Below are 24332 nucleotides of genomic sequence, written 5' to 3' on the forward strand. Positions count from 1 at the left end.
GTGGTATTTATAAAGGTCATAAAAAAGGGAATTCTGCACTCGCTCTGTGAACAAGAGGATACAACATCAACTAAGTGAAATTACAAATTCTTTCTCTTTACCTCAATGTATTGAAAAGTATTTAATTACAAAATTTACTCCTGTAAGCAAAGATTAGATGAAGTAAAAAAGCATCTATTGTTTGTTCTCATTCTGTTTATTTCCATAAAAATTCTGTGTACTGTACAACTCCTTGAGAAGGGAAAGAGACATTTGTTTTCATCCTTAGCAATGATAGATACTTTTGGAGAGAGGAGAAATACCTCCATACCTGGTAATACCTCCAGTATCTGTTCTGATTTTAAAACTGTATTTTATACTAATTGATAAAATGTATCTATGCATTTTAATTATGATGTTAAACATTAATTTTTAAAGTGCTAATGAACCTTTTATGTAAGAATGCGAAAGCTAGCACAGCTTGAAAAATAAGCTCACATACAAAAGATAACGACATGCAACAGTCAAAAAAGATGCTCCTTTAAATGGACATTCAGGTATGAGATTCTCTGAACTGTTTCCAAAGAAAAGAAATATTTCAATGAAACATATACTAATGATATATGAGAAAATGAACATCTGGGCTACAGTCAATCCAAAGCCTATCACGGGGGCATCTACTGTGCAACTGGTAGGAAGCAGCTTGGATATATGTCAAGGCACCATACAAGTCCCACAGACAAATGCTGTCCAAACCCACATTATTCAATGCTTTTCTGCTGTGCTTTTTTTAACCTCCTCCATGTGAACGAACACCCACCACTGTGGCTAAATTAATTACAAGGATTTCAGCAAGAAAAGGAGCTGCTTAAAAGCAGTGTCTTGCATCACCTTACAGTAAACATGCATGCATGTGCACTATATGCAAACATGTAAACACACACAGAGGTTCATAAATATAATATGCATTTATCAATCCTATATATTGATAATTTGTTTCTAATGAATACCAAAAAAAGACAAGCATCAAACAGAGCATTTAGCCAGGAGTGATGTGTCTGCATCCAGAAATTGAATAAACCCCACATATTCTCCTGTTGTCCAGTAGCAGAAATAGTCATGTTCGTAACTGGCTCACTTTGAACAGCCTGGGCTTAGAATCCAGAATCTGGACACTCCCTTTTCTAAATCAGCCACAAGATTAAGAGCTCAGCGAGCATTTTAGCATTGTGCTTGTGACTTCCTTAAGACTAAACACTCCAGAAAATATTCATAGGATTACAGAGTCTGATTTGGGGCAGGGGTGGAGCTCATTCTTTGGCTCCATGAAGTCTGAATTCTCTGCTGCTCTGGTGAAGCTCCCTGAAGAACACTGGTGCATCATTAAGCTTCCACACTAAGCTGCCATTTGTGGCTTTGCAAGTCTTTGGGGGCTTGAATTTCCCCAAGTTGAGAGAAGAAAAAAGCCCAAATATCCAGTTCAATTTGCAAACAAACTATGTATGTAAGAAGTATTTCCTCTTTAAAATAAAACGTGAAACCGGATTTAAGTAGCCATGTATCATAAGCAGAGGTTTTGGATCCCAGTTGGTTGAGATGCCTAACTCAAAAATCAAAGTAAGACAAAGAGGTGTTGATGCCTGGCTTGTTCAATGCAACATTCAGTTCAGACTTTCTTGACTCTACTCTTGAGATACTGGACTCCCCACAACTGGAAATGGATGCATCTCATTCTGGGACCAAATTCCTACAGAAGATATTAATCTAATACTTTTTTTTTTTTTACTTGTAAATTTTATTTATACACAAGGATATGTAACAACCCCCTCCTTTAATACAAAACAGAATGACTTTTCAACCTATGAAATGCACTTTTTAGCCAGGTACATACATTCAATACATGTTATATTTCACAGTGCAGGAGACTGTGGGGGCCAGCACTGTGGACCTAAATTTGCTTGGGAAAACAGCCCTTAAAAGAGTCTGAAGATGTGCAGATTTCTTATTGTAATTGCCCTACTAGTACGAAGTTGTTAACATAACTGCACTGACAGATCTTTACACTTGAATTTGCACAAATGTAAATTTACATTGAAAATATATATATGTGACAAAACACAAACCCTTACAGATTCTTCTGCTATATTAAATAAACCATAAAGACAAAAGTATTGAAATAAAAATTCAGCAGTCAGAATAGCTAGTGCTAAAGAAGAGAAACTTATCAGGTTTATGCAGCTGACTAATTCCATGTGTTTTAGCAACTCATTTAGACAAGATTCCTCCTCTAAACAAAAGGGAAGCTAAATAGTTCAAATATATCCAGATAATAAAAAATATTTTGTACTCAGCTATCACATTCTACTTTATAATTCTCACCTTTCAAATCTACTAACACAAACCAATATTCTCCCAAAATAATATTTTCTTTTCCTTAGAATCTCACCACCACTGGCCCCCTACTACTTAAGTCCCAAACAGAGAAAGAAGAGAAGGACTGAAAGTGAGTGGAGAGTTTAAAACTGAATGTGCAGATAAACAGTAAGAAAGAACCAAACCTCTAAAACCTTATTCCTTATTCCTCATAAGCACCTGAATAAACACAATATCATTATGCAAGTTGGTCATAAAACCAAATAAAAGGCATCATGATACAAAGAAGTAAAAATACAGATGACTCTTTATATGGGAAATATTTGCAATAGTTCTCAAATAACTAGGGCATTAGGGTTTACACATCTATATTTCAAATTATGCAATTTGGTTTTCTCTGAAATACTTAGGGTTTTATGCCTATATAGAAAGAGTTGTACTGTAATATTTTAAACTCCATTTGGAGACACAGCATACTTTCATGTGTTTTGTGTTCTTAGAAAATTAAGAAAAGCTATCTCAAGACTAGAGTCAAGTAAGTACTGACTAAGTACAGTCAAACCAGTCCTGGCAATGAATTGTGAATAAAGTTAAACCAGATATTCAGCATATTTCTGGGAATAAAAACATAAAAATGAGAAGCTCTGACTAGTTAACTGCAAGACAACTAGAAGAAGGAAATAGTGTAACCATAATCTGGATTGTGGGCAATATGTTATTTGAGATATTGTATACATCAGGAAAGGAAACTACAATGTACAGAAAGCTGAATTTACTAATAATAAAGATTACAAAGAATTCAACATAATCATCTGAAAGAGTACATCCCAATCAAAATAATGTCTGCTTTTACTTGCTTACATGTGAAAATAACATTTCTAATATTAAAGATATACTAACAAATCTCCTCTTCTTCCAGAGGTGATGTAACAAACTAATCAAGTGATGAAAAATTTTAATATCCAATGTGTTTTGAATCTGCAATACGATAGGAATGGGGAAGGAAAACTATAGAGCTTGTCTGCATTTGAAAGATAAGACAGATTAACACTGCCTGGGAATTTTAAAGTACTAAGAGCTGTTTCTGAATAATTCCATATGTGAACAGTCTTATTTTGGAATAAGAGAGTGCTTTGTTGCTGTTCAGCTTGACCCACTTTCCAAAAGCATTTAATTAGGAGCATTTATATGTGTAAAAAAGGCTTTTGTTTGTTCTCTTGATTAAAACAATAAAGTTCAGCATCTAAGGTTTCTGATTCAAACCAACTTAAACATTAAAAAAAAAAAATAAGCGATGGTAGCCTAGGTATTAAAATTCAACTGTGGCATTTTCACTGCTTCTCTAAATAAATGATTTAAAAGGCAAAAGGTTTTTCAAACAGTCTTCAGTCAGCAATTACTTTCTGGTGTAATCCCTAGGCTGTGGATGGCTACTTAGAATTCTATAAGACAAGCCTGCTCTTTGCAAAACATGAAGTAACAGCAGAGGTTTTTAAAAGTACGTGTTAAAGGGTCAACTGCAATGTCTTGGGACCTCACAAAGTAAACTATTTACCTAAAGTAAAAACATGCAGTCCAGAAAGGACACTCTTGCTGTACCAATAGCTAATACAAATCTATGTGAATAGAAATCTGTGCTGCCAACTGAAACTGTCAAGCTCAGCACTTTGGCAACCACATATGCCCAGATATTTGCTCAGATTGCAAGCAGTGTGAACCCACTCTGTCTCAGAAAATACAGAGTAGGCATGTTTAGAAAGTTAAAAAATTGGAAGCATACCTTCAGCTGTCTATAAGCATGTCTGGTAAGTGTAAGCATGTCTGCCTGTTCAACCTACACCTGGGTACCATGGCTTTGGCCATGCACACCTCCTGAGCTGCTGATGCCGATACAGAAATTAGTACATAGCTAAACATTATAGCATCAGTCTAGTGGTGGCACCCACACATGAGAAGCAGGGAAAATAGCTGCATTTAGCACTGTTATCTCCATGTGATCCCAAGTGCTCCCTGTCACTTCCAAAGCACGAGTGAGAGAGGTACATCAAACACTAGAGTAACACCACATAGCACATGCCATGGGTGGTTAGCACATTTAATTCTGCAATGGAGCAGGGAAGGAATTGCCACTAGCATGAAAGGCAGTGTAAAAACCCCACATCCTCTGGTATGTGCGGGGCAGGGGGATTATGTGCAATGCTGGACTGTCCCTGGCTGGATAACTTAAAAAAGTTAAGTGGCTTAAAACCATGACACTGACAAATAAGGGTCCACATGCAGACTCAGATATACTCCACTAAGAAGAAATGAAAACTTCATGTATGTATTCATGTATGTAATACAGCAACAAGCTTGTTTCACCCTCCCAGAAAGGTCTTTATATTGCTTGACTGACATCTCCAAACTTTTCTACCCAACATATCTGCCTAACTGTTCAATGAACAGAGAGGAGGTTCAGGTCTCTTAGCTGTCATCAAATATTAATGCGGATCTTAAATATCTTATCTTCATTTTAAAAATAGAAGATCACATACTATGTAGTCAGCAGGTACTGTGACAATCCTCTCTGTTGTGTTTAAGAACAGATTAAAACCAAGTAACTTGGCAGGCTACTGTTAAAATAATGATGCCATGTTTTAGCTTGTGGTTGATGTAATCTTGCTCTTACATTCTACTGCTTTCATGAGAAACAGCATTGCGGCTTTCTTGGAAACAGGAAATGACACTACAAGCCACATTAACAATGCATCTTTAAAATCTGTCACATTTTATCTTGAAATTATTTTCACTAAAAGAACCTACTTTTACAAATATTAGGGGACTCAAAAATATTTTATGCACAGTCTAGAATAAGGAAACTATTGTTTCTATCCTGGAAACACCTGCTTCTATTAATCTGAGTACTGTCGTGAAAGAGAAATGCAAGCTGCCGTATTACTCAAAACAAGCCCTTTTCCCCAACAGCTACATTTTTATATCAGTGTTTGTCATTATCCCTGAGGTACAGACCTCTATTGATCTGCAACCACATCTTATTTTAGAATACCTCATAAGGATTAGGTAGGAAACCTACAGAGTCTCTATGGAATCATGCAATACACTGTGTAAGAGTTCTACACTAACCAGAAATTACTAAAAAATGATGACATTTGGACAGTGGAAAACTGGTTGTCCTTTCATTCCAGGTCCTTCAAACTACTAAAAAAGACTCCTCATACACTGCAGAAAGAGCTTAATTCAATTATGGTAAATCAAACATATTACTTGTAGAGTGTTGATGTCAACACTATACAAATAATATGTATCAACAAAAGCACCTTGCAAGCTAGGAAAATTTTAAGAATATAAATTAATTATCTTCCACTGATCCATTCAATGAAAGAATATTATATATTTACTGATCCATTCAATAAAAAACATTACATATTTCATTTACTCCACACCACCTGTCTGTTTACTTTTTTGCAATTAAGGTATATTGAACTATTAAATGTTTTAAGCATTTTCAATGTATTTTTAATATATTAAATTTAAAAATAAATTAGTTGTTTGAACACCAAAGTCTGCTGAGGAAAATATCTTTAAAGCATAAATACTTAAGACACTAGAAACCTGCTGGATGTTATTAAATTGTATTTTTATGGCATACTATGTTGTGAAAAATCAATTCTGCCTTTTCACATACTCAACTAAATTTTCAATTATGAATCACAGTCTTACTGACATCAAATAGGATTTTGTGCATCCTGTTACATTTACTTTATCAGTTTTATCCCATTGTTTGCACATATTTTTGAAAACCTTATTTTGACTTATTTTCAACTGCTGATAAGAGCTCTGGAACAAAAACACATCACTACTTCAAATACTTTTTTGTTGACAAACAAAGGAAAATAGTCTTTTGAACAGAAATGAATTATGATATTTTAAAAAGAGTATAGCAAAAATACTGAACAATAAATTACATCTCATAATCAAATGCAAAAAACAAATCTCATTATTACAGAAAGTAATGAGAAGGGTTTTTGCTTGTTTCAGTAAGAGGAGATAAATGATTGAATTCTAAACATCATGTTCCTGTCTTTGAAGCTCCCTGTGCACTGTCTCATGAAGAATTTGTCACATGTTTGCCAACATTAAAGCTCAAACATTAGAATTTGCCTCAGAACAATGAAATATTATTCTGAAATGAAAACTTCCATTTTCAAACCATATTAGTTACCTCCCTCTTAATTAGCCTCTTCTCCTTATCCAGACACAGTAAGTAGCCATACAGCTTCTAGGTTGTAACTGGTCTTACAAAACTAATACAAAAATGCTATCTCATTCTGAAAAACGCAATACTAATGATCAGTGTTTCAAAAGCAGGAAATTACCAAATACAGAAGCAACAGCCCAGTGTAGCAATACAAGATGAGATACATCGCTAGAACCCATCCATCAAGTTCTAATGCAGGAGTAATGAAAAGGAATCCAAAGGGCACCACTCTGTTGTCATTAGGAAACTGATAAGTATTTGATGTGTGTAAGAAACCCCAGGATTGCTACTTTGTAGTCAGTGTCCATAAAGAGCCTGGCTTCTAGCTTAATAACCAATATGTGAATTTTTCTCTGCCATGTTTGAAAGAACCATTTTTCTAAGTCAATATTCTACCACATGACTCAGCTGAGAAACAGTGCTTTAGGGAAAGACTTCACTGATTAGCATGTAATACCTGTTGCTTTTTATTTAGGCAAATACTTATTCAGCACTCTGCATGCACAAGACTGCAGCAGTTCTAGATAAACTCAACACAAGCCGTGATCTAATTACTAATTTCAAGTGTTAAGAAACAGCCCCTGGAAAACCACCCAAGACATTTTTATCCAGAAGCACTATGACTACCATATAGCTAATTAAAATTTGGGAGAATTGCCACAAATATGCAATAATCTCAAAAACAGTTACTCACAAGCTAATAGGGTGGAGAAAGTAGAAGCTAGGCTACAAATAGACTATCAATGAAAGAAAATTAAGAAGTGAAAGAAACAAACCTAAGGGTATTTTGAAATTGCAAGAGGAAAGAAAGGCATATAACAGGTAAAACTAAAGAACGTATCATTATTTTACAAAAAGTGATTCACTGTCATGCAATTAAGAAGGAAGGCGAATAGAAACCAACACATGTGTAATCTTGCTGGATGTAGAATATGGACAATTAAAGCAGCATTTGCCTATTTACCATTGCTGTTCCCAGTGTGAGAAAACGCTCAATTGCCATACAAATAAAATCAACCACATTGAGGTCAAACCACCAGTAAAGAGAGAAGCGGGAGAGCATCTACAGGAGACAAATGACAATCTTTCTTTCATTTAAGATAGTGACACTATAAAAAGCTTTCAGACAAACTGGCAAAATTTCATATTGCATACTGTATGTGAAATGTCTTCATCCTTGATGATGAAGGCAAAATGCTACTGTCTTTTTTGTTGACACTGTAAGTTCATTTTTATCAAGAGCAAACTGAGGGATGTTGACAATCTATCCAACTATCAATTGATTTCCAGTGCTTTTATTTTCAGTCTTCTGTTTCTTCTCAGTATTGTTTAGAGTTCACAGAGTGACATTATCATATCTATTTTATGTTTCAGGTACAGATGAATCTTTCTCCTGTTTTTCCTTCTGTAATTCTTTCTTCCCTGTGGGTATTCCCAAACCTATTGCTGACAAACTTATCTTCAGTCTGGAGGGCTCATATACAACTTACCATCAGAAGCATCTTATTCTTCGTTTGAGCCATGGGTGTTGAGCAGCTGCCTGGCTAGCATTGTACTATGTAATGCACAAGCATAAACAGTATCACAAAAGCCTTATCAAGTTTATTAAAACTACAAAAATGTTACTTAAATCGTTTAAATAGCCTAACACCAGCAATTGGCAAGAATGAATTTTTCAGTAACATGTTGAAAACTTATGTTTTTATATATAGACATATATGTGAAATTAACGAGCAAGCTAATTAACAAATATTAACAACTACTCAAGCAGTGTATTTTATACTCACAGCTTGGCTACCATAGACACTTTTTAGATCCTGCCTGTCTTAGACACTCCTTTCAGGATTGGAAGGGCAACTTTCTGCAGCTGTTTCCCATCTCAGAGACTGCAGAATGACCTTGGTGACAAGGTCACACTGGACATCAAACTTGTACATAGATCCACTGAAAAGCAAATCAATCCACTAGTGTTCTGCTACTTCAAAAGGCATCTCTTTGAGGTATTACTTAAACAGAAAGAAGCATTACCTTTTACTATATTATTATGCTTTTATGCAGATAAAACAGACATTTGTAGTCTGATACTTTATTTTCCATATTGCTACTGCTTGATTGCAAGGACTGAGGGGGACTGTAAGAGTACTTTAACCTCCAGGTTGGACCACATTCCAGAAATATGAATTTTGGCTATGCAGAAAGTAACAGTAACCTGCTGGGTGGTTTCCACCAAGCAACAGACTTCTTGAAGTTCCTCTACCTCAGAGATAGCACAGGGGAAGACAGATGTATAAACTTCTTACAAGCCACTCAGAAGAAACATCACAGAAAACAGCTTGGCATGTGATAACTTTTTTTAATGTGCATATAATCTCATTTTACATTATAATACTGCAAACCAATTTTCTTTGAAACAAGTCTACAAAAATCTTCATTAATGGATCCTGAAAATATTTAAGTTACAATACTAAAGGTATATTTGACATAAGATTTACATAATGCTCCTTCTGACCGTCAGAGGATCTATCGAACATCTTTACCAGGATATCAAAAACTGACCAAATTCAGGTGAAGGAGTATATATTGAAAAGCTTAACTCATCCCAGTATTCACTCTCTACTTTGGGATTTGTGGTGACATACAACAGCTGTCATGAGGTGGGTGGTCCAAAGAAGGACGCTTGGTTGCCTTGCTGTTTTGTTAGCTTTAAGTAGAAAAATGAACTCTGCTTTGAAGATGAAGCTTCAACATTACCTTCACTATCACATCAATTTTTAACTCCTGAACAGATACCCTGTGGGGCTGGCACACAGACAGAGAAAGCTTCTGCTGTGGATGTAGACTCTGCTAAAGTTAGTGGATGATGCTCTGTAACATCCTGTCAAAGCCTGATTACCCACAGTGCATAGTGATGCAGTTCAGCAAGTATTGTACATCTGCCTTTTATTCATATCAATCTCATTTGGTTCCCCTCTTTTTAAACACACTTTTAAATAAATGTGCAGCTGATATATGTTGTGACACTTATTAGCCATAGAATCATAGAATACGCTGAGTTGAAAGGGACCCATCAGGATCATTGAGTCCAACTCCTGGCCCTGCATAGAACAGCCCAAGAGTGACACCCTGTGCCTGAGAGCATTCTCCAAACGGTTCTTGAACTCTGGCTGTGACTTCCCTGGGGAGCCTCTTCTAGTGCCCAACTGCCCTCTGGGTGAAGAACCTTTTTCTAACGCCCAACCTAAACCTCCCCCACCCCAGTTTCATGCCATTTCCTTGAGTCCTGCCACTGGTCACCAGAGTGAAGAGATCAGTACCTGCCCCTCTGCTTCCCCTCACAAGGAAGCTCTAACTGCAATGGGGTCTCCCCTCAATCTCCTCTTCTCCAGGCTGAATAGACAAAGTGACCTCAGCTGCTCCTCATGCAGCTGCCTCTCAAGGCCCTTCACCATCTTTGCTGCCCTCCTTTGGACACCCTCTAACAGCTCAATGTCTTTTTTACATTGTGTCACCCAAAACTGCCCCCAGAACTGGAGGTGAGGCCAGCCCAGCTCAGAGCAGAGTGGGACACTCCCCTCCCTTGCCCAGCTGGCCATGCTGTGCCTGATGCACCCCAGGACAGTTTAGCCAGGACATGGCTGCCAGGACATCGTAGTAATGTAGTAAATCCATTGTGAATGTATTTCTAACATTAATTCTGATGCCCTTCCAGATTTTTTCATCTTATTAAATGCGAAATACTCAACTCTGACTAAACTCTATGTAACAAGTAAATTCTGTCTCTGTAATTTCTGTGTACTTCAAGGAAAATGTAAGTGCTTGTGTACATCTACATGTAGGAAGAACTAGATCTGGATACAGTGTTTTGTATGTATTAAGTAGTTTTTAAATTTCACTATTTCTGACGTATTAATAGAACTACATTAACTCCCTTATTTTAATGCCCTAGCTACCTATAATTACTAAAACCACTATTCAAATCACATTTTAAAACACTTCAAAAGGAATTTCTAAAAATTCATTAAAATACAATTTCTCCTTCTCTGAAATTAAAAAATAAGACATTTAAATTTTATTCCAGTATAGTGTTTTTCTTCACTTGTCAGCTTTAAATAAATATATATTAACATGTACAAAACCAAGAAATTAAATGCACATATTTCATCAAGATGCATCTAAATCCATATAAAACTAAGAAAAATGGGGATTGTACAGCACTTTTTCTTAATCTAATATCAGTGAAGAACATCCATTCTCTTTATGGCTAGAGAAAGCCAGATGCAGTGCTCATGTGAAAATAATTCAAGGCAGAATTCTGTTTGGACTGTGAAAACGACACATAAATTCTTTACGCATGGTCATACTGGGATTGAGTTAAAGCCAAACAAGCATCTGATTCTTGTTTTGAATACTGGTTGATTGACTGCTGTTGTAAACCATTTAATGGGACTCACATTCAAAAGACTGCTGAAAGACTGTCTCATTTCAGCAATCTGAGATGTCACAAGACAAGTTCAACAAGGCAGATTTAAACAAATGTTTGGGAAAAATATATCTACCAAATATATTACTAAGCAGATTCTTTTTTTGTAATGAGTTATATACTAAATTCCTTAATCATATTCCAGAATAGTCTGAAGAATATTTGTAAATAGCAGAGCCTCAATTTCACCCAGATCAAAAATGCTAGACCACGTTAAATGATCTTGCAATTTCTCTTTCTCTGAAGCATTTGGATGCATATAAAAATATTTAAATACACAAACATGTACAGAAGATATTATATATATAGTTATATACACAAAGATAAAACTATGAGTCATACATAACACAAGGTAATAAATATGATAAGACAGATATATCGATAAATAAATATATCTCATTTTGATTTTGACTGATCTGGATTTTGCAATAGTTTTGCCACATCCTATACTTTTTTCCTCTGTACTGCTTTTGATTTTTTTGATAACAATTTAGCTAAGCTAAATGAAGGTGACCCTAAGCACAAACAAAATATTAACACAATTAGAATCTGTGAAGTGCCTGGCATGTTTCAAGTATTGTTTAAGTATTAATTAAAGTCCTCAGAACAATCCTTAAAGCCAGTAAGCACTTCCAGCAGCAATGCTGCAGCACAAAGAAGTCACCACAAGGGAGAAACCAAATTGTCAACAAAATCCTAAATATAGTCCTGAAACCAGCACTAACTTCTAACAGTGGTATTTCTGATCAGACAAAGCAGGAAAACACAACTGTGATTTCTATCATTGTAATAATTTAGCAAGGTGTCTGTACAATGTTTAAAGTCTAACAGTATTCTGAAGAGTTATTATCAAATCTGCCACTGAAATTCTCTCTGTACATGAATGTAGTCCAAATAAGGTCACATCTCTGCCAAACCAGAGACATTTCACTTAGCTTTAATCATCTATAAGTACTGTGTCTAATATGACTTAGTCACACAGGCTGTACTTAAAGTCAACAGAGAGATAAGCAGCTCTGGGGAGTGATACATCTCACTTAACTTAAACACTCATTTTAGGATGAGAAATGGAATGGGATTCTGGAGATGGATAATCGAACATAAACTTTAGCTGTCAGTGAGAACCACTGCATAGAGTTCCTACCGAGCCAAGACTAAGGGAGAGACTTCTGTCAGACTCCATGAATCTTACAATAATTGCCTAACACACATTCCAGAAAAAATGGCTTTTTGCACATATAACTCAGAAACGCAACTGACCAGAAAAAAATTAAGATGTACTCACCAAAAACAATAGAGGACTCACAGCAGTAGTAACCATTTGGTTGCTTTTTTTTGAACATGGAGCAAAGATCAAAGCGATGCAAGACTTCATCTCCAAAATAATGGTTTTTGAAATCTTCATACAGACTAGAGTCAATTTTTTTCACCTTTGAAAATCAACATAAAATTCAGTTAGGCATTCTGCTTGGAGAATGAATTTTCATATTTAATTTCTATAGTTTTCATTTTAACCGTAAGTACAGTTAATATGGAAAACTACTTCAAGATGCAAAAAGAATACAGAAATAATCATGTTCCAAATCTTCTCTTTTAGGGAAGCACTGTCTACTGCAGAAGTTAACAATAAAATGAAAGTGTCATTATTCCTCCTTTCCACCACTTCTTTTTCAGTGTGTAGGAAACAAATAGATACACACAATAGATATATAACTGCTTTAACTTCCAATGGTTTGCAACAGTGTCCATGGAACAAGTAACTGGAAATTATTCTTGCTGTCATCACTGGGCATGCTGCTACAAGGAAGCATCTCAAATGGTCATCAAGGGCAGTTTTCTGAGTCATTAAATCAGCACACAGGAAAAAATGGTTGTATTTTACCAGCGCTAGATTTTTAATCTCAGTATATCTAAAAACTTACTGGGATTATAATATTGGAATCATGCAGTTTTATATATATGAAACAGAACACAATAAATATTTTATGAAGCTATTTTCAGAAAATATTTCAGTAGTTACTTTAAGAGTTTAGGGGTCCTCATTCCACTGCATTGTCAATAAAAATAAATGATCTCTGTAGAAATTCAGTATTTTCTCCTTCAATCTATCTCCCAATAATGCTGTTTGCTATTTAAGTATCATTGCTCTATGCTAAGGAATATTAGGAGCCTCTAGCAGCTCGACTCCAGTGGTCCCTATGGCCTGGCTGCTGGAACGCAGCCCAGTGTGTGGGAGCCTCAGTCTTCAATGGATGTACCTGCTGCTTTCACCTCCCAGAGACACATACCCATGCTCAAAGGACACAGACATGGCTGACTACATGGATGCCACTGCCTTCACCAGCACCTGCACATGGGGCTCACAGGAGATACAAGTGCAGGTCACTCCTGGCAGGGACAGAAGGTCAACAGTGTAGGATGCGCATGACTTTCTCTCCATGTTCACGTTTGTGCATTCCTGGAGCACCACCATGGCCCTTCTGTCCCCACAACACCCCTGCCCAGATTGCTGGCCTCTTACTGAGCCCATGGGTCTCCCACTTGCTGGCTGGGCCAGCTTGAGGTTTGGCAGTGAACACCTGCACTCCCCACACACACAGTTTGGGGAGGATACAGACATTTGCCCTCGGCAATGAGTTGGACAAGTGTGCCCACCAGCCTCATTTTAAACAGGACTGGCCCCTTTTGCAGACCACATCATCCACTCCTCTTTTGTGTTCCTCCCTAACCTCTCTCTCTGCACACCCCCCCATGTGTTTGCACAGTGAACCCGACAACACCCTGAACCCTCAGCTTTACAACCCCAACCACTGCAAAGTCCCGGTTTGCCTGTGGTTTCTCGGCAGCTCATCAGTGTAAAAAGTCTACTTTAGCAAAGGTCCAATGTCCTTTCATTTCCTTAATCACTGGAATGATGACATCTAGTGGTGCATGCTTTTCATTTCAGAAAATGGAAATCTGGGAGTCTACATCTCTGTGGAAGTCTACATTTATTCCGTTCTCACAGTAGTTATTTAAAATGTTATATTCTATGGCTAGACTAGCCCTTATGTACTAAGGCTATTCTGAAATCATTATTGATTCATAATGAAATCATTATTCCTTGCTTTTTGGCTGACAGTTCTTGGAAATACAGGTAGACATCAATTAGTAATAAAAAAATATGTTTTCAGCCAGGAGAACACTTGTCAAAATGTGAAGCCTTGAGTACTTCTAGAATGAAATGAAGAAAAGACAAAAATCACAACTCCATGCTCCAATAAAAAATATAACATTTACAAGAGGTTGGGATGTTGCTTGTCAAAGACAGGTTGGTAAGGTGTGAATCAAAATGTCAAATGCTCAGGAATTGAGTTGTGCTTGCGATGCACTACTGAAAGGTATTTGGAAAAGCAGCCATGGGAAATCTATGGTATTTTTAGTAACTGGAATAGTTTCTGGAGTGCTGCTGCAGTGAGATGTGAAAGGATGAAGCAATGGAGGTGCATGAGAAGGTCACGGCTCATTTCTTAACTGAAAGGGTCTGGAGCAGTAGAGATGCAAGAGAAAAGTTGTTACCACACGGGAATAGTAGAGATGCTGATAATAAAGATAAGCTATAGTGGAGGAGGGTGAGAAACAAGACTATTTGAGAGGCCACTTTGAAGTGTTTAGTGCTGGAAGGGAAGGAGGAAGACATATGCCTCTCGAGGAAGCACTGTAATGGGTGATGTCTGTAAAGGATGTGGCTGTGTAACGTGGGCCTGGAGAGGCACAGCACAAGCAGCTCTTGCAGGACTGCCAGATCACCGGGGAGAATGCCTCTGGCAGCCCTGCAGTGTCTGGCTTTTCTCCCCGTGTCTCTGCGAAGGCACAGCCCGCTATCCCAGCAGTTGAACCCCATGCAGCCCCCGTAACTACTGCCACAGCCAGCCTCGGGCCCAGGAGCAGGAAGACTCCAGTGGTGACAGCGCAAATAGCAGAGCCGCAAGTATCTCCGGGCTCCGTGTCCAGACCCCACAACCCAGCACCCCACTGCGGTGCTCCAGCCAGGCGGGGCCCGCAGGCGGCCCGAGGGTCGCTCCTTGTGGGGCGGCCGAGCCGCCAGCCGGGCCAGGGCCGCTGTGGGCGCGGCCCGGCTGCACAGGCGGGTGCGGGCCCCCTGACGGGCGCTGGGGACGGAGCGCCGAGCTCCCGCCCAGAGAGGAAGGGAAAGGGGACAGCACAACGCTTTTGGGATGCGGGGAGGCGCAGCAGCTGAGCCGAGCTGCCCGTCTGTGGTGAGGAGGGTGAGTAGCGAGCAAAGAAACGGGAGAGGATTGGAAGTATGGTGCTGATAGGGACTGATATGTCTGATCCATTACGAGCTTGTACAGAAACAGGTGCTGTGTGATGGTGCAGCATAAATATGGGGCTGCGGCCCTGAAATGATGGCCAAGCCACGAGGCCGCACTGCTGAGAGAAGCCATGGTCAGCGCAGGTGCGCATAACAAACCTCTGAGGGAGGATGATTTTGTACATGGGTATACATGTCCATGCATGTTACTGTATTTATGGGTACTTGGGCGTACATAGATACTTAAAAGGACACGAAGAAAAACTGTAAAACTAATGCTGGTAGTTAGCTCTGTTACACCTTCCTTGGAAGCTGACAGTGGCTGTAGTTACTGGCTGCATCTTTTCACTTGAACATTTATAGGTAATTCCTGGCAGCATCTTAGGTTCTCCAGAGCTGGAAGAGTGAGTGTCAACCTCCTATTGTCAATTAAAGTTGCTTCTCAGGACGTTTTGGATGAGTTGTGAATAAAAATACCTCTTGCCAACAGAATGAGTGCCACATCAGCCACGAGCTGTGCCTTGCCACCGTCGCTTGGGCCTGAGCAAGAGGAACAAGAGGAGCAAGAGCACTCGGAGACACATATGTCTGTTTTGTGGTATGCAGGGCAGCTGGCAATTACTTACTATGATACAGAAGACTGCTCAGTCTACTTCATGCCTGAGACACCTGATAATGAAGACCTCAAGCTACTGCAAAAAGTGACTGGGGAACTTAACCCTCAATGCATAGTGACCAGTGCAAAACAGGACCAGAATATTGCCAAATTCCTGACCAACCTAACAGCTACTGCTGGTGATAAAGACATACGAAAACCAGAAATTGTCCTGTTTCCTAACATAGATTTTGGTCTAGAAGTCAGCAAGCAACGGATCCTGTCTAGGCAATTTCCTTTTATCCCATCTCATATGACTGCCACTGAGAAAATTCTCTATTTGTCCTCAGTCATCCCTTTTGAGAGTCCACTCATGATACGAGCCTTAGGGGGCCTCCTTAAGTTTCTAGACAGAAGAAGAGTTGGAGTTGAACTCGAAGACAGCAGTATAGCAGTTCCTATTTTGGCCTTTAAAAAATTTGTGCTGTCAGATACTGTGAATATGGACCAAGACGCTTACTGTGTCCTGCAGATATTTAAAAGTGATATCCATCCTTCTGTGTACAAGCTGTCCAGTGGACTAAAAGAAGGATTCAGCTTATATGGAATTTTAAATCGTTGCAGATGCAAATGGGGAGAAAAACTGCTGAGGCTGTGGCTCACACGACCTACCCGGAACCTGACAGAGCTGAACAAACGGCTGGATGTTATCAACTTCTTCCTTCTGGCTCAGAACCATGAAACAGTCCTTACTCTTCAAAACTGCCTCAAGAATATTAAAAATGTGCCTCTTATTTTAAAGAGAATGACTCTTTCCAACACAAAAGTTAGTGACTGGCAAGCACTGTATAAGACGGCATACAATGCAGTGTGCCTTAGAGACACGTGTCGTTCTCTGCCCAGCACTATTGAACTTTTTCAGACTATTTCATCTGTCTTCACTGATGATCTGCACTACATTGCTAACCTAATTAGCAAAGTGGTAGACTTTGAAGGCAGCCTCTCAGAGAACCGCTTCACTGTTAGACCCAATGTAGATTCCACGATTGATGAGAAGAAAAGAAAGCTGATGGGACTGCCAGGCTTCCTTACAGAAGTGGCACAAAAAGAACTGGAGACTTTGGACAGTCATATTCCCTCTTGTTCTGTGATCTACATTCCTTTGATTGGGTTCCTCCTGTCCATTCCACGCCTACCAAATATGGTGGATAAGACTGACTTCGAAATTGAAGGCTTGGACTTCATGTTCATGTCAGACAATAAACTGCAATACAGAAGTGCCCGGACCAAGGAGCTAGACAGTCTGCTGGGTGACCTGCACTCTGAGATCAGAGACCAGGAAACACTCATCATGCACCAGCTGCAAACAAGGATCTTGGAGAAGTCTGAAGTACTTAACAGTGTGATTGAGTACACTGCACACCTTGATGTGCTGCTAGCCTTGGCAGCGATGGCCCGGGAAAACGCCTATTGCCGACCTCGCTTTACTCACCGCCACGGCTTCCACATCAAGGATGGAAGACATCCACTCATGGAACTATGTGCAAAGACTTTTGTGGCCAACCCTGTCGACAGCGGCGAGGCTACCAGACGAATAAAGATCATCACAGGGCCCAACTCTTCTGGAAAGAGTGTTTACCTAAAGCAAGTAGGTCTTATAGTGTTCATGGCTCTAATCGGCAGTTACGTCCCTGCAGCAGAGGCAGAGATTGGAGTAATTGATGGGATTTACACAAGAATCCACAGTAGGGAATCAGTTTCTGTAGGGCTCTCCACATTCATGATTGATCTTAACCAGGTTGCCAAGGCTGTAAACAATGCCACAGAGAGGTCCCTAGTACTTATTGATGAGTTTGGTAAAGGGACCAACACAGTGGATGGCCTGTCCCTTCTGGCTGCTGTCCTGAGGTACTGGATCAGACAAGGAACACAGTGTCCACAGGTCTTTGTCTCTACTAATTTTCACAGTTTGATGCAACTAGAACTCCTGCCTGACACACCTCTTCTGGAGTACCTGACCATGGAGACCCATCAGGATGGAGAGGAGTTGATATTTTTCTATCAGATCAAAGAGGGCGTGTCCACCATTAGTCACGCTGCCAATATTGCTGCATTAGCAGGAATGCCAGCCAAAATTATTGAAAGAGGAGTGGAAGTATCAGAACTGATCCGCAATGGAAAGCCTATCAAACGTCTTGATCATCCTTCGAAAGGTGATAGGATGGAAAAATGCAAGTCTGTTGTGGAAAAGTTTCTTAGCATAGACCTTGATGATCCCCAAGTGAACTTAGAAGAGTTCATGTCTAAAGAGGTGTTGCCTTCTGCGGCCTCAGTCCTGTAGCAAGGGTATGTGTAAATGCTTAGAGTGCATCATATCTACCATGGAGAGTCTGGCACTTCAAAGAATGATCACTGTGACATAACACCTCACAGGACATTTAGCTTGTAACAAACTATCTGCAGTTATGTCCTTCCTTATTCTTGTTTAAACCAAGTACTTACATATCCCTGCTATATGGTGTATCATATAAGTGTATGAAGAGGAAGAATTTTAAGAACCTCTTCCAGCTACTGGGTTACCCAGTTTGTGTATTTTCTGTCCCTATTGTTGGAACCTCAGATTAAAAAAATATACTGTAGAAAAATCACAATACATTTCTTCTGGTCTTAGAAGACTATTAAAATAATTTGTTTATTGTTTCATATTGTGCCAAAGTGACGGTTTAAGCCATTTTAGGATCAGCATCAAAGATTCCAAGTAAGTATGTGACTCAGACTCTTGTACCAACAACTAACAGTTGTCGAAATACAAACCACTGACATAGAGGCTGATAAGTGACAATGCAGAGGGATTTAATGGCTCTATGGCTTTTCTTTTATCAGCTTTTCTATCCAAATGCAAGAGATCCCAGGAGTTATTAAAAAAAGAATGCTGGTGGTCAGATTCAGTGATAAATAAAGTGCCATGGTTTTACTAAGAACTGTTCTCTTTAAGGTCCTGTATAATACAGTTGTATTAAACGTACTATGTGTCTATGCCACATGGGTATAAATAAAGGCAAAATTATAAACCTAGGAATGTAAGAGAGAAATTCACATTTTCTATTCTATTTTCAGTTATTAACATTTGAGGATTAATACCACAAAGGGAGGATTTCCTTTCACTTCTCTTGTCATGCAAACAATCTTTACTGAACACAGTATTTTATGTACACATACGCAAAAAAAATCATTAACAGATTAATGATGCAAGAGCCATATCTAAATACCATCAAAGTAATAACCTTTCCTGTAGCCAGACAAGTGCCTGAGATTCCCCATGTAAATAAGACAGAAGAGACATTAGATAGCTTATTGTCTGTCACAACTTGATCTAACCATTTACATTATGGCAAATAAAAGACATACTACATCTCTCATCTATATGTAATTTCAAGAAGCCGAAAATATTAATGTCACAAAATGAGAGAAAATTTACATTAAAAAAAATTAAATCCCTTCATAATTATCAGTATTAAACATGTTACCTGGTATATCTGGCTGAACATAGCAAAAAGATGAGTATCAACATACCTCTAAAAGATCTGAAATTGGAGACACTGCTTTGGGTTTGTTTTGGAATTTCCTCCTTGATGATGAAGGAAACTATTATTATTACCAAATAAGTACCTTAAGTTATTTCTGTATAAAACTGGAAAGTGACAAATTCAACATAATTTACATTAAAAAATACAAGAGTAAATTACTGAAATGTGCATTTAATGCTATTTCCAGTGCAATCATAATAATACTGCCTGCATAATATCTGGTATCATGATGATACCATTAAAGTGACTGGCAACAGTGAATCAGGCATTGAAAATACTCAGAAGTGTTGCAAATACAAACGTTTTTCTCAATAATATATTCTGTTTTACTAACTATACATGCAGCATCTCAAAGATACACCATACGAAAGAATATAATATATAAAAGATTCATAATTTATAATTTTGCCAGTTTTTTGTTGTCAACCACTGTCTAGGCTAGAGATACACTCTGCACTAATTAAGCAGATGCCATCAGAGCAATTTAGCTGTCAGTCATCTACTTATGAAATTCATTTCACAGCATTTGCATTTCTGGCAGTACTAGTTATCAAAGGACCTTCAAACGTCATACTGCATTTATGAAGTACCTCACAACACACCCTGAAATAAACAGGAACCTGGACAAATGGAAAATACAGGACTTGTGATTGACTGGTTGCAGCTCAGGAGCTAAGCGTGGGAAGAAGGAACAGAAACATTATCTTCAAATGCAAAATTCCAGTTGCTTATTTTATTGTGCTTCATTCGGTTCTTTGCATAGAAGGTAACGATACTAACCCAGGATTCTTATCATGCAAATAATGCTGGAAATAGCTGAACATATTCAGGTAAATTATATCCCTTTGTCTCCTTCCACAAGGACATCTAGGAGCACATGATACCTCTTTTTTTGGGAAGTTTTCAGTGGCACATCTAAACTGAAAAATGTCCAACTAAGCATGAGGAACGAGCTGGTCCCACTTCTAAGTAGGTAAATAAGTCCTTTAATCTGAGAAGCTGAAGGGGGTACAGTAAACCAGACAGCTCTTTTCTAATCCACTTTATTTCATACTTTCATCCTTTATTAATATATGTTTCCAAGTTTTTTAGATGTGCTCAGTGACGTGCCTTCAAACTGAAAACCTGATTTCTTAAGATCTTTACTTGTTTTGAGTTCTCAAACTCTTTGCTTTGTAAATATAATTTTTAACTTTAGGAAAGTTAAAGTCTCTTCAGAATATATGCATTTCAAAATGCCTGCAATTATATTAATTAAAATTAATATAATTAATATACAATATAATATATATATATTATATAAAATATAATGTAATTTAAAAACAGGTATTTTTTTTCCCCAAAATATAACTTTGGTGGAATTTAGATGCCATTAAGAGGAGAGTGACTTAAAAGCATATTGTGTCAAATAAGGAAGCTTATATTTAAAAAATAAATTAATATCATTATAAAGCAATGGCTGAGAACTGTACTCAACCACTTCAGTACTATTTGCTCTTATAAGCTCGCTTATGTAAGCTTCATCCACTTCCTTTTTCTTGCTTTTCATATTGTTGCATGCTTTGAAAATGCAATTAGACATTGTATGATATAATTATATATCAAAATATCAAAATAATTATTCCTTTTATGATTCATATTTTTATTTACTGTTTTCTGTAAATGCATGAAACTAACTAAATGCAGGAATACAATAAAAGAAAAAAATATAGTAAAGACTGATGCCTGACACTGAATTGACAGAGAAAAATGTACAGTTTTTTAACACATAATATCTTTCTATACAGTAGATCACATGCATTATCCAACATTATGGAGGGCTCAGGAAGATGATTTGGAATGACACTGACCTGGTTCTGTCAGCAGCAGTGAATATCAGAACACAGGAAGGATGTATCCTGACTAATATTTCATGGAACGTAGATAAATGTAAATGAAACAACCAACCAGCCAAAAAAAGTAGAAATACAGAATAGCAAAAACCCCACCCTGATTGTCTCAGATGTTTTAACTAAATCACTGAACAGCAGATATTCTAGAAGTGGACTGAAACTAGCATTTTAAAAATCCAACTGTCATTTCAAGCAAAAGCTTCTGTGAGTTTACAAATTTCGTATCAAATACCACCTATATCCTGTGGATAAGTCCTTAGTTCTATTTTAGAGCAGGTATGCTTGTCCTCAAATTTTCTTGATGTATCTCAAATCTCACTACCTTCTTTCTACTGATTTCAAAATACTACTTAATTAAAACATGCACCTTTAGCATCTTTAGAGATATTTCCAATTAAACTTTTAAGGATTTTTTTAATGCCCACTATTAAGGAAGTATCAAAAGATTAGTTTTATGTACTATAATTCCTATTTAAAATATTTTTTCCTGAAAATTATTTTCCTAGTCAGTGTTAAAAAATCACATAAAATATTCTATATAATGTTAGTAAAAACATGTATGGACATATACCTTGTGTTAAATATAATACAGTACTACAGTTAAATTAGTATGAAACAAAAAATAGGTACACTAATATTGTTTCTATATATTTTAATCACAATTATATCCTATTTTCATGTATTTCTGTATTTTGCCAAAAATCTAATTACTAGGCAAGAAATAACTTTCAAGAGAGAATATAGAAGATATATTATATTAAATTATATATACTATATATATATATTATATTAATATATATATTAATATAGTTTTTCCTCATTACTCTGAAATTCACCAAAGCATATTCAATAGAGAGAACTAACAGTCTGTCTACTGTGCATAATCCAAACAGAAATTCCACTGTTTATTTGCTCATTTTCTCCTATACAGTAACAAAATTCAGAAAAAAAAAAATTGCATGCATACAATCTACCCCCGATGGGAGTTCTGCAACTCTGAACATGAAATATTTTTTTTTTATTTTTTTTATTATTTTACTTTTATCCTTTGGTCTTGCCTAATTTCCCAACAGAAAACAGACCATGATTCTACTGCACTGAGCATATCAAGAGGGGCAAGAGGGGTAAATTACAGTACAGGACCGCTTATATGGTAGATACGTTAATTTTTTCTTTAAAAACCAAGTGTTAAAGTCTTACCTTTTCAGCTGGTTACAAAGTAGCAAATATGATGCTACAGCATAAAGAACACTGCCCATCTCCAAATTAAACTTTGTAGATTGCTGCTGAGCTATGAGAAATGTGAGCTCACCTCCTTACGTAGCTCTGTTGATTTTGACAATTTCATGAAGGTCAGATGTGGTTTAAAAGCTCTTTCTTCACCTGCCATGATCCCCTTTTCTTGAAATATCTTTTTCATGGTCTCTGACAGAAGGAGAAAAGTGTATCAATACAAAAATATTACATAATATCATGCTTAAAATGTGCTTTCAGATGTAATTTTAGTCATGGCTCCTTCACATGAAAGAAAAAAGATGATGAGTACTAAATGGCAGGGAGATTTCTACTTAATTTCAAAGGTACATATTATTTCTTCAGAGGTGTATATTATTTCATGTGAAAATTAATATAGTATTTAATGTGAAATATTTACAGTTAATATCAGTTAAATAATGGCAATTAGAAAGCTGTTCATGATGTCTTATTTTGCTATCAAACTAGAAACTCAACATTAGCACTGTTCAGGAGTCGCTCTCACTGGAAGTGTGGGAAACTTCAGGAAAACTCTGAGTATGTAACAAAATTCTCAATTTACCCAAATACAGATAATAGAATTCACCACAGAATACTGTTTTTAATCTCGCAGTCAGACCAGAGGAAATCTGGAAGTGAAAGCTGTAAGTTTTGGCACTGGATTTACATGCCAGCATTAGAGAACATATCAAGTGTGTTGATGATTTTTGCTTGGGTTTTAATGCTTCACTGTTGCCTTCTGAGGTAATTTCCTACTTTTAATGTACTTTTTCATAATTTCATCTCTTTATAGTCCATGCCAAAACAACTCTGCAACACTTACCTAGTTTATTGTTTTGCAACTCATCTGCCCAATATAATGTTTAATTTCTTAGAAATAAATTTCAGCGTAACTTTTGAGTTGTGTTCCATCATTTTTTTTAGATTAAATACTTTCAACATGAAAAATTTGTTTGAAAAAGGTTTAGATAAAATTGAAAAAAATTGTAAAATCTGTGGTAAAAATAATACTGGCAAATAGAATATTTCTATTGCTGAAAAACAGAAAAACTGCAAAACCTTAAGCTTTTTTTTTCTTTGCAAGTACAGCTTCCAATTTTTTGCTAGGTGTAGGTCTAGTTCACTCATACAATCAAACTAAAATCAAAAGAGGGGAAAAAATTAGTAATTCTATCATATAAATTTAATCAGCCCTTATCAAAACAATGTATGTTCATTTAAATATATACCTTCTTTACTTGATAGTTCAACAGTCCTCTTTCTGACACCAGGAAGAAACAGTATCACATTGTGAAGCAAACAACACAAGTACAGCTGACCAACCTGTATTATTTTAAATTTTGTCTGTGGGAGACATTTCTAAACTTACACTGAATCCCCACTAAGCTTTCTGGCTCCTGTATCTATTCTCTGAACAGCACAATTTGGGGACCTATTGATGTTGGTGTTCCAGCAAAGGGTAAATCTTACCAGACCAAGGTTTACACTACTATGTGATGTTCTGACTCAGTCTTGTGCATAGCACTCTTTTTTTCCCTTCTGAAAACTCCATTTTTTTTCCTGCCATCACATCTTGGGCCATGCAGTCCTATCTCACAC

The 24332-nt window shown here is 37.3% G+C and overlaps 2 protein-coding genes across 3 annotated transcripts in view; one reads left to right on the forward strand and one right to left on the reverse strand.

Moving 5' to 3' along the window:
* Nucleotides 1-24332, reverse strand: part of AKAP7 (A-kinase anchoring protein 7) — an 81127-nt gene that overhangs the window by 36347 nt on the left and 20448 nt on the right. For both annotated transcript variants that reach the window (XM_088053621.1, XM_005518348.3), the window contains exons 6-7: nt 22792-22904; nt 12376-12520 (exon numbers count right to left, since the gene is read on the reverse strand). In XM_088053621.1, the coding sequence (XP_087909747.1) occupies nt 12376-12520; nt 22792-22904 (258 nt within the window). The remainder of the gene's footprint in view (nt 1-12375; nt 12521-22791; nt 22905-24332) is intronic.
* Nucleotides 15897-18341, forward strand: MSH5 (mutS homolog 5). Its single transcript, XM_005518347.2, has one exon. The coding sequence runs from the start codon at nt 15897-15899 to the stop codon at nt 18339-18341; it is 2445 nt and encodes an 814-aa protein (XP_005518404.2).

This window comes from Pseudopodoces humilis, chromosome 3 (assembly GCF_049639895.1).
Source record: "Pseudopodoces humilis isolate 2021_Gansu_Grassland_sample_001 chromosome 3, ASM4963989v1, whole genome shotgun sequence".
Classification (NCBI taxonomy): Eukaryota; Metazoa; Chordata; class Aves; order Passeriformes; family Paridae; genus Pseudopodoces; species Pseudopodoces humilis.